The sequence below is a fragment of the Styela clava genome, chromosome 12, assembly GCF_964204865.1.
Source record: "Styela clava chromosome 12, kaStyClav1.hap1.2, whole genome shotgun sequence".
In the NCBI taxonomy this organism is placed as follows: Eukaryota; Metazoa; Chordata; class Ascidiacea; order Stolidobranchia; family Styelidae; genus Styela; species Styela clava.
This window is the reverse complement of record NC_135261.1, coordinates 11,559,221-11,571,103: the sequence shown is the minus strand read 5'-3', so window position 1 is coordinate 11,571,103 and position 11,883 is coordinate 11,559,221. Positions and strand designations below refer to the sequence as shown.

Genomic DNA, 11,883 nt, shown 5'->3' with positions numbered 1-11,883 from the left:
TTATAATATTTTACAATTGCAATCATATATTTTGAGACAGTCTAGGGCTAGGCCGTCATGTCAATATATCTATAAAAGTAGTTGTGTAGTTAAACAAAATTAAAATTAATACCTGCGTAGAGAGATAAATGTGTCGGAATTTAGTTTATCGATGTCGACGGACTAAATGACACTCGTACTTGACGACAAACAGTCAGAATTTATACCCGTGCCAAAAGTCTATGTGCCGTTAATAAGGACCCCAATTCCACTGTATGATTTAAAACCGGGCGCCTGATTGCTTTTTGTTATGTGCTGTGTTGATATATTTCTTCATAATTACTATGTAATATTAAAAATGTCAATATAACAATTTGACAGCGAAAATATCTAAATTAGTTGAGCTAGTTCGGCTGATAAATAGCTAAAAACACGTGAATATTCCCTCACGGGGGTGGGGACATGTATGGCTCATAGCTCACAATCTCTCCAGACAAAAAATAAATTAAAAAGTAGTATTCCAACTAATCTTTTAAAACATTCTGGACCATATCAAAAAGGTAAATATATCGGAAATATCGGCCTTAATCTAACCGATACCGATACATGGCCGATACCGAAAAAATGGCCGATATTGCCGATACCGATACCCGATACCGATACATCGGTACATCTCTACTATCGATTACGAGTACCGCCAAAATGAATGGCGACCTCATGTGCTATATTCGAATCGCGCGCGCATTTCTTCGCATAATGGAGTGTTTCGTTGAAGGCCAATCATGGCCTTACCATGGTAAATGGTTGTAAAACCGCGTACAACGGTTGCCGGCGGATTATAACGTTGGCCCAACGTAGTTGTGCTATCTGGGAAAAGTCATATTTTTCAGCCGGTTCTGTTACAAAAAGTCATACTTTTTAGCAAATAAACTGATTATTTTTAATTACTTCCTAATTAACATTTCAAAATAATGGTTAGGTAAGCATCATTATGTCAAAATTAGCATCGAAATTTTCAATGATGTTGAGGATTGTCTATATTGCTGCAAATATTATATACTCATTGATAATGAATCTAAAAACCTGAAGATGTACGATCTACTGAAAAAACACTACAATTATATATAAAAATTAACACAATATGTTACGTGCGAAGTTGATCATTTCACATTTTGGAAAAAACACTTGATCTCAAAAATCGGTATGTCAGATAAGATGCAAAAATCAATACTAGTTACTGTTAGCCTACCAGTAATGCTAACCGGTTCGCTGAACTCATAAAATTCGTGAGACGGTTCTATAGAACCGGCTGAATCCCACCACTAAATACAATTGATAATTCTGAGTATGCCTTCGCAAATGACTAGAGTGTTTCAAAGCTGGATTCGCATTTAGGTCAAATATTTCAAACCTGAACAATGGAAATTATATGTTAGATGAATAATTATATATAGACAGTATAGTAAATCTTCGTATGATCTGTAACAAATAATATATATATCGACTATATAAGTACAGAATTAAGCTCAAATGCGATATACGTGGCGAGACATACGCTTTTCAATATATTAACATTTTAAATCATTCACAAATTTATCTCGTGGTGTTACTTTTAACAAAAGTTTGCTATGTTGAACCCAACGACTAACATACCGGTTGAACCTAGTTAAAAATTATTTTCTCAATTAGTGCACAATTGCTAAAAACAATCTCTTTTAAACCTCCCAAAATAAATTATTTCAAACCACAGGCAGACTTTTGAATATACCACAAAAATGCCAAAATACAAAAATATATGAGGAAAATATGTAAATTCCACCCTAATCCTGATTTCTGACCTAGGGTTGGTCTCCCGAAGCCGATCTGTAATAAATTTCTAGCTTCGAATTGATAGAAAAATTTATTTTGATAACAAAAAATTTGGCTTGTAAGCTTTCTTTAATAGACTGTTAAAAACGCTTAGTAAATTAAATTATTTTCTAGATTTCGTTTTGACTAATAATATCACTATTGGAAGTCTTCAATTCCGTCTTTGGGATAAATTCAGAAATTGGACTTCAGACCCCAACTCCGGGTAGTTTGAAAATTCGACTCCGTCTCCAATGGAAACATGCTAAACTGGCACTCTTACAGTCTTATGGAATATCAAATATGCATCATAAAATTTTTAGTTAGAATTTCTACAGTCATGTGTGGTAGCCTAGATGTCCGTGTATAAGTTAAGTTTTAGGATAAGATAGGATTCACATATTTATCCTGGGAAGAACATAATTATCCAACATGGGATGCGAACCCACGCAAGTTACGGTACGGTACCGTACCGTACGGTAATCCAGTAATCAGAGTTGCTCTCATTCCTACCGTACCGGTAATGTTTACCATGATGCGCCAGACTGGCGAGTCACTTTTTAGCAAGATTTTGTATCGGTATTTTCTAGTCTTGCCTGTAACTGCTTGAAAATGCCACCAAGAAAAAGGCAGACAAAAGCGAAAGGTGGTAAAAAGGCTAACACTGCTAATTCAAAGCAGACGACAAGCGCTCGAGGAAAGAAGAGAAAAGATACAGCTGCGTCTGTAGTCCCAGATGTTCCAACAAAAAAAGAAAAGATCGAAGGTATTCTTATATCTTGATTCTAACATGCAGAGACATTATTAGAGATGCCTAAACTATTGTAATACATTCAAAATTAGTTATATTCAATATAACAATGTCTTCATTTCAATTAAGAATAAATTTGCATATATTTTATATTTTTTCAAATTGATCGCCCAACAAAAATATTATTTGTCTTCATTCTACATGTGTTAACACTAGGAGGGGGCAAAATATTTTATCAGCTTCGAATCTGAAACCCTGACAAGGTTCTGAAATATTATTTCTGTAATGACCATTCATTATAGTTAAAGAAGAGGCTTCATCAATTACAGAGGAGAAAGGGGATTTAAAGAAGCTCAAGTTTACTGGAAGTGTTCCAGTTGATGAAGCTTGTATAAAATGTTCCAAGGGATATCATGTGTTCGAAAAAGATGGTATTAGATTTTTTTAATATTTGAAATGGAAATATCTTACATTGCGAACGTTAATTCCTTGTAAGGTGACTTATTTTGCTTTTATATACGAAAGGGCATGTTTTTGCCATTTTGCACGTTGCTTCACAATACATCATATCATAACTAAAAAATGATCCGAAACCTCGGAATACACTTTGATCAGTGCTAGCCGCTATCACGAACGCTCCCTTATTTGCCGATTTATTAATGCATACGCACTGACGTAACACGCAAAACGGCAAAAAACATGCCTGTTCCGTTTTTGGTGGACAGTAACGGGCGAGGGCGATCTCTAAAGACAAGGATTGGTAGCGCTATAAACGCTATCCAGCGAATACATAAGTTAATTGTTGCAATAATTCAAAGCTGCTGGCGTACTACTAGTGGTGCGCGTACCTCAGATTGAGAACAACTGCTCCAAAGCATAGATTGATGACATGTTGGGACAAAATTTCGGACTTTGCGTGCCTTGTGCAGTCAGGTTCCAAAGAGAGTATATATCGAAAAATAACAATGAATTATATTATTTATCTTTATAAAGCTATTTTCTGCAAATTAATTTTTTTTTTTTTTTACATTTTATATTGTAGATATTTTAATAAACATTTGTCTACAGTTGGTCTGATCACCCTGTATGATATGGAAAATCGAAACGGTTATCTATTGATACATCCAATGAAGAGTATTAACGAACTATTGGGCGTGCATGAGCTCTATATCTCATTTTAATTGTACTATTCAATATCTAGGATTCATTTACAATGCCATGTTGAACCAGACTAATATTGGAGCCAACAATAATAAGTATTATATCCTGCAAGTATTGGAAAATGATGAAAAAAATGAATATATATCATGGTTTAGATGGGGCCGAGTAGGTAAGATTGTAAATTGTTACTCTTTAATTAATCACACTAGATTTATTTATGTTAGTTTCCATTGAATAAGAATTTTTCCATGTTCAACTAAGACTATATATTTTGGGGATTTGAGTTTAGATTTTCATGATTTGACTTTTAATAATAATGAAGCTGGTATTTTATGGTGCTGGTGATATGATACGACGATGACCTTTCCAATTTCTCTGAAGTAAAGTTTACAAATTGATGGAGGAGATTATGGGGCTCGTTTTTCTGGTTAATAGACATTGTGGACTCTAAGTCAACCAATGTATATCTTGTTGTTGGAGAGAGATAGAATATGATTTACATAATCATCTCGGGGATAGGAAAGTTGATGAGATGACTTAATCATATGGCAAACCAAGATCTCTCGCCCGGTTAACAGTCCATGTTAGGTATGGAATTAGTTAGCATGTTATTCGTTTCAGATGCATGGGCTTGATGGTGGAGGAAGCTGTATCCGGCCAGCGATTACATGACCCCAACCCCCCCAAACACGCAAGCGAGTAGCCCAGCAATCCACTCGCACAATAATTGCTGTGTATAAATATTTATTTCTCCTAACTAGGATATCTTATTAATCCGGAGTAATTTTATATATGCCAATGTTCGAAATTCCGAAAATATCCAATATAACAGCGATGTATTTGGAATAGTCTATGTATTTTATGAGACATGTTCACATATTCTTTCTGTACAAGGCTTTTTAGATGGTGTCTTTCGGCTGTTCCTATTTTATTTCATAAAAATATTTACAGGAAAAGTAGCTGGGAAATCTTTGAAAAATCATGGGTCTAATTTTGGAGCAGCAACATGGTCTTTCAACTGCAAATTTTCTGACAAGACGCGGAATAGATTCTGTACTGACAACTTCGTTAAGCAACAAGTAACTGTCAAATATATCAATGTTTTTCAAAATAGCATTCTAAAGATAATTTCGTTTTAATAACTGCATCTGCACTTTGAGAATGGTACAATTAGTGTATAATAATAAATTTATGTTCAGGTATCGTTCTTTTCTCATGGCCAGTATTTTCAAAAATGCCATTTCTCATATAATTTTCAAAATTTAAATACCTAGTAAATATATTATTGTGGCAATCCTCTAATAACAGGGATTCTATGATTTGGTTGAAATGGATTACGGAGAAAGTTCAGAAAAAGACATAAAGAGAGTGGAAAAAATTAAAGAAGAGGTAAGTTGATGTTTTCATGATAATTTTATTGTACATTCCAGTCATTAATGCTTCATAAAAACGGCCACACACAAGAACATAGTTTCCAGTAATACATTACCTGACTATGTGAATACAGCATTTGAACATTGATAATGTAACCAGATCATATTATGATGAAACACGGCCTCTCATCCAACTGTTACTCGCATCCATAGCAAAAAGGCAACTGCTCTTAATGATGTATGGACAGGGATGGTAATTAAGCCATGTCTACCAGAGTGGTAGGCAGTGTTCCCTCTAAAGTGTGCGCGTGTGCGCGCGCACACAGCTTTCAGAGGCTGCGCACAGACGTATTTACTGCGCACAGACGTATTTCGATGTAATGTAATAATGTTCTCGGTTGGCAGGTTGCGAAAGTTTGTTGTTGGCCCACTCATTACCCGGTTAGAACGCCAAAATTTCTTCATTGGTTTTTGCACAAATATTAGTCATTTCCAAAAAAGTGCGCACACATACTACAAAAAATTAGAGGGAACATTGGTGGTAGGAATTCATGCTGAGTTGTCAAGAGTTTGGTAGCATGGTTTGTTTATTGATGTTTGAGCTGAAGCTCGAGTCATAATTTTGAATTTGACATGGTCAAAATAAGACTTTTAGTGGTAATAATCTGGGATAGCCGAAACCAAATATTTTACTATTCCGAATACATTCTGAGAATTTCATGTGAATATAAAGATGAAATAATATATCTTTATGTGGGTCATATCTAACGATACTAATGTAAAGGTCATTTTATTTTTTGTGTTGTGTCATATGTTTTGATGTATTTGTGTGAGAGGTCAAAAACCCTGATTTTTGAATAAAAATGTTCTAAATTATACAAAAATTTACTATATCAAATACAATGAATTTTGAATGTATTCGAATATTCGATTCGTTTGGGACATCCCTGAATAACACAAGTCAAAATTTTGTATAAAACATTAATAGGTCGACTAAGATGTATCGTATGCCAAAGTTTTATTTACAAAATTTGGTTTGTTTGAGCTGGAGTCAGTTTTGAATGGCTCAAGCTCGAAATTGTATGTATATTTCCCTGAACTCGATGGCCAGATGAGAATATGGAATTGAGATTAACTTATCATTATAAAGCATAGAAAACAATTTAAAACTACCTGATTTTCAATATAGCATGTCAAAGCGAAGCCAGAAGCTGCTTCTAAATTGGACAAACGTGTTCAAGATGTCATGCAACTAATATTTGATATTAAAGAATTTGAGGCCTGTGTGAAGGAACTTGAATTTGATGTCAAGAAAGCTCCTCTTGGAAAGTTAACAGCAAAGCAAATAAAGGTAAATAACCATAGATAACCATGTGATGGCTGAGTGCAGAAGTACCCAAACTTTTTGTTCGTGCGGCGCCAATATATCAGGCTCCAAAAATTGCTGCCTTTGAATAAAACTCAATTTTGTGATCGTTAATGCGTCATGGCGTCCCTCTTGGGAACCGCTGGCTTAGTGGTTATCTTCAGTCCATTTCTTTTCTCAAGGCGTAATGAATTATGTAGGAAAGCTGTATTGGAAAGATTATCGTCCTTCCAAGAATATTTAGTAGCTCCCTATGCATCGGGGGTGGCTTTTACAGTAGCCTACTCATTCTTCATGATTAAAAGGCAAATTACAAGAACAGGTTTATAGTATTTATATGTATTAATATTTCAACACGGAACTGTATTTATATTTCAGATAAGAGTATAAATGCTTGCCAATTTGATTCATTTTCTATTACCGGTATATTATATTAATAAGACATTTTATTGACCCAGGCAGGATATGAAACCCTAAAAAAAATCGAAGGATTTGTTCTAAAGAAGAACTTTGGCGAAAAATTGTCTGATGCTTGCAGTGAATTTTATACGAAAATTCCACATGACTTTGGTATGAAAGTTCCAACTCTAATTAAGACAACAGAACAGATTGAACAAAAAGTTCAACTATTGGAATCTTTGAGTGATATCCAGGTATGAAAGTAATATTTACGTTCATTGGGCCATTTTTATGGACTATGCTGCTATTATCTGGGATAAAATGAAACACTATCCACTTGTCTTACCTTCATGAAAGTTGACATTTGGACTGGATCTATTTCCATGTATTATCACATATTGACATCAATTTGATTTCGTCAAGATAGATTATATATTACATATGCCTGATATTGCCATAATTTTTTATATAGTCTTGCAGACCAAGTATAGGTAATAGGGGTCTCCTTGTGTGAATAGTTTTATGTTGTCATGACAGGAGGGGGAAGGGTTCAAAATCTAAACAGTAATCTAATCTTCTGAAACAGTACTTTCCGATTACGCGCTCGTCAAAAAGGCATGAAATTTCTGTTGCCTAAAAAGTCCAATCCATGACAACTACGAGAATCTAAAATGTCTTTCTTCATTAATTTAGTTGTGTTCAGCGGAACATGCGGTTGTGTCTTCTTATGACAAAATAAAAACATTATTACTCTAAAATACCACGGCAATCTGCGGACATAAAAATGTGTAGTAAACTGCCTGATTACGGTATATCTTTTATTGATACTTCGATTTCAGTGACTGTATGTTTTCCAACGCCAACCAAACATGAACATGAAATTTTGAGATTTACAATACCTAAAGAAGCGTTTTCAATCCGTCGTGGGCCTCCTTCGTTAAGGACACTATGACACCTGACACTATGATAAGAGCCTAATCTTACTATGTTGGTGTTACATCTCTGATATAAATCTATTCCCACCACAATATTGGATAGGCAATGTCGAATAGAAAAGATTCTGGATATTCCAAAAAATAGTATATCCTTGTGGATCAGTGGTATCTTTCACTGTTTTTATTAGTGAAGGTTTGAAAACTCCTTCTGATTATAAATAAAATATTTTATTATATCTTGCAGAAAAATTACCGAATATGCGAAATTTTCAAATGAAATTTAACAAATTAAGGAAATGGTCAAGATTTTTTATTTTAAAGCTGAAATAGTTGCTTCAAATACCATAGTCAATAAAGTCATCTGTTTGATTGTTTGTGTTTTCAGATCGCAATAGATATGATCGAAGAAGACAAGGCAAAAGCCGTAGATGACGTCAATATTAAAGATCGTTATTATCAAGCTCTTGGATGTAAACTCGAACCATTTGATAAATCAGATCCTCAGTATAAACTGGTGTGTTCTATATCATTTACATTGTTTACGTTATTCGCTGATTGACATTTTCAATCAATTAATTGCTTTATTTACCTCTTAATAGTTCCAAAACTAGGTATTTGTACAGTTATTAACTATTACTTTTTTTATTATAATACACCAGTCCTTTTCAACTTAAATTCTACACTTTTTATGTAGCTCTGTAGGAGTTTGGTGAGAGTTTCTCTCTTGTGTTAATTTCTCAATACCCATTTGTGTGAAACAGTTTTTTCTGCTTTAAAAACAGAAGTCACTGGAGTAGTGAATACTTGACTTCACACATATATGCTTGTTTTAATGATAATTGGTAATAGGGTTTCTGTGATAATACAGGTAGCCTATCAGGGTTTGTACTACAACAACATTTTTTAAAAGCACCGCTATACACTGTAAAAGTATATCACAATTATCACCCTATTATCGAGTAAGTGTAATCGAGTAAGTAAATGTAATTCATTTTATTTCATACAGCTGGAAAAATACATCACTAACAGTCGCGGATCCAGGCACAATTATTTGAAAATAGACGTTGATGATATTTACAAGGTCGAGAGGGAGGGTGAAGAGAAAAGATTCAAGAAAAATATTGGAAATAGGTTTGTCATAATACTATTTCATTGTTATTCAGTCACATACCATTTTCCCAAGTTTCCCTTTCTAATTGTCTTGTAATTGAGAAGTCTCAACTCTCAATTTTGAGTCACTTTTTGAAATGTTTTTATTCTATAAAATAGCGTGACTTTTATATTACAAAAGATAAATGGTCATATATATGGACATGAGGGCCAAAACGAAGTAGTAGGCCTACACATAGGCAATTTGTCACAGCAGTTTTAAATTTGCTGATACGTCATCACACACAAAAAATGAATTCCTCAGAGCAGGCCTACTCAACTATTTTTAACGAAGATCCGCATACCTAACTTTAAAATGATTTGGGTCCGGTGTTTCCAGAAATTATATTTCAGCATGTTTAAACACGCTCTTCCTCGACCGGCTAATGATTATTAGCTTATCAAGATTGTTCATTATGGCGTTATAGTTCTTTTCATATATATTTAAAACTATAAGAGTGATATTATAAAAGGAAACTTCAAAAGTGGGGCCAATGATCCAAAATAAAGAATTAGGTGCGGTCCGAAGCAAATACTCGAAAGGTACGGATTCGAACCGCGGTCCCGTGTTGTTGTTATTATTGCTATTATTTTAGAATGCTATTGTGGCATGGATCTCGTTTGACAAACTGGTGTGGAATATTGAAACAAGGTTTAAGGATTGCTCCTCCTGAGGCTCCTATATCTGGACATTCATTTGGCAAAGGTTTGTTGGTGAACTCGTTAAAGTCTCATTAACTTGTGGGAAATAAACTAAAGATGTTTAGTATGTTTCATCAGTTTGCATCTCCTGGTTTTGAAGTTGAACAGCTCATTTAAATATAGTCAGAGCAAATGCATTTAAATGTGCAGTATAAAGATGGTTGGATTTATTCTTTTATATTGTTTTACTACTTCTGTAATGTGTTAACTCTTCCTTTTTCTGTAGGGGTTTATTTCGCAGACATTGTTACAAAATCTGCTCATTTTTGTTGCACAAACGCAAGGCAGCCTAATGCCTTTCTTCTACTTTGTGAAGTCGCTCTGGGAGATGTCCATGATGAAATAGAATGGCGAAATCGTCTTATATTACCTAAAGGGAAGCTAAGCACCAAAGGTGAGAAAAGTTTAGCCATAGATTCTTATATTCATGATATTTTTTCGACGCTCTAGAGAAGTATTTGTATCAAGATGACGCACAACCGTAACCTGGAACACATGCTATATTCAGGTTGTGCGCCATCTTTGTACGAATACTTCGGGAGCACCCTTCTATCTGCCCGAGCATGTTGATCCTACAAGAAATTACATAGGCCATTGGGTATATCAGATTAGATTTGGACATTTTATGCCAGACAACATGGCAAGATTATTGAATCTTTTGTCTGAAAATTTCAGTATGTCTGGAATTTGGGTTCTAGGTAAAATTCCCAACTTAATAATACTATTGGAAAATATGGTTTTGAGCGTTTTATCTAGTGTAAGCGCGCTGGTCGAAGATTTAACCTGTCAATGTCAGGGATGGGAATAGTTGACCAGTTATTTGTTTTTCTGATATGGGCAAACTGGGGGCCAAATCCGGCCCATTGGGTTATTCAATCTGGTCCGCCTGATTCTGCCACAACCAAAGTAAAACATTTTGATATTTCCGAAGAAAAATATCTTAAGGAATTTGTTGAGATTGCGATTAAATTTAGTTTTAGCAAGAGGCTTATTGTTTTCCACTTTTGTTTTTGTGACACCGTAAATATTGTTCATAAAATATAACCATTTATGTCACACTTACATGGCCCGCCAGTCAAGATGGGCGAAATTTTTGGTCTGTGGGTCGAAAACCTTGTCCACCTCTGTTTTAGATGCACAAACTTGATTTTTGCAGTCATTATCGACCAGCTGTTGCTTCATGCATCCCATGATCGCATAGAGTTCAGCAATCCTCTCTCACATTATTATACCCCACGAGCCCACAAGATTCGAACCTATTAGGGGTAATCAGAGGTGCGATAGCCAGGGTGTTTTTAACACTTGGTATGGTATTTTTATAAACAAGCAGACATAGTGATTTTGTATCACAGCTGTGGGTGAGGAAGGACCCGACCCGAAAGGTTTTCACACCATGGAGTGTGGAACTGTTATACCCATGGGAAAAGCAAAAAAATTCAAACGGGATAAACACAGATTTCTGGAACACAGTGAATATGTTGTCTTTGATGTCGCTCAGATTAAAGCAAGATATCTTGTCAAAGCCAAGATCCACTGGCAACAATAATATGCTGGATGTTGTATAGTAGTTAGCATGAATGCATTATATCAGCTGTTTTATTGACTGCAATGTAGTATTCAAATCCATATATAATGTTCCATTTTACTTCTTCAATATCAGGTAGTTTCATGAGTATTCATGTTATGTTTTATTTATTCAGTATTATGAGCACTTGATAATTAGTAGATGTTACTTATATAATAATATTTATGTTCAAGAAAAACATATACAGTATGTGTTTTTTGTGGTTTTGTTGGTGAGTCGGGCAACGGTACAGTCTTGTACACTTCCTCAAAAAAGTATGTTGATATCCAGGGAGACAGTTACCATGTATATAACTTCTTAAGAATAATTAAATGCTGTCTCCCTGACTTAATACCGCCATGATGATAAACACACATGGTATTAAATATAGATTATACTAGACTTCCGAAACATGCTGGAGTATATATACATCATGGGTGCACAACGTGGCATGCCATAAGCTCGAACGTGTCACCCAAATAGGGTTCAGGTTATGTGACATCTTGGTGCGCATACTTCAGGAGCACCCAATTTTGTAAGAATTGTGTTTATTTGCACAAATGTGTGGGGAACTTCTCAAAGCGCTTCAGGGACGCAAATGAATTCGTTCAAAGATCTGTCTGGATGGAGAACTCTTACACTCAACTGCAACCTCT

General features: G+C 34.9%; 1 protein-coding gene across 1 annotated transcript; it reads left to right on the top strand.

Moving 5' to 3' along the window:
- Positions 1 to 2,121: 2,121 nt before the first annotated feature.
- LOC120329631 (poly [ADP-ribose] polymerase 2-like) lies at positions 2,122 to 11,250 on the top strand. Its single transcript, XM_078118839.1, has 12 exons — positions 2,122 to 2,593; positions 2,881 to 3,009; positions 3,780 to 3,908; positions 4,691 to 4,818; positions 5,048 to 5,128; positions 6,302 to 6,463; positions 6,937 to 7,131; positions 8,198 to 8,326; positions 8,819 to 8,943; positions 9,558 to 9,667; positions 9,890 to 10,057; positions 11,016 to 11,250. Exons 1-12 carry the CDS (start codon positions 2,440 to 2,442, stop codon positions 11,207 to 11,209), a joined length of 1,704 nt encoding a protein of 567 aa, XP_077974965.1. The 5' UTR covers positions 2,122 to 2,439; the 3' UTR covers positions 11,210 to 11,250.
- The last annotated feature ends 633 nt before the right edge of the window (positions 11,251 to 11,883 follow it).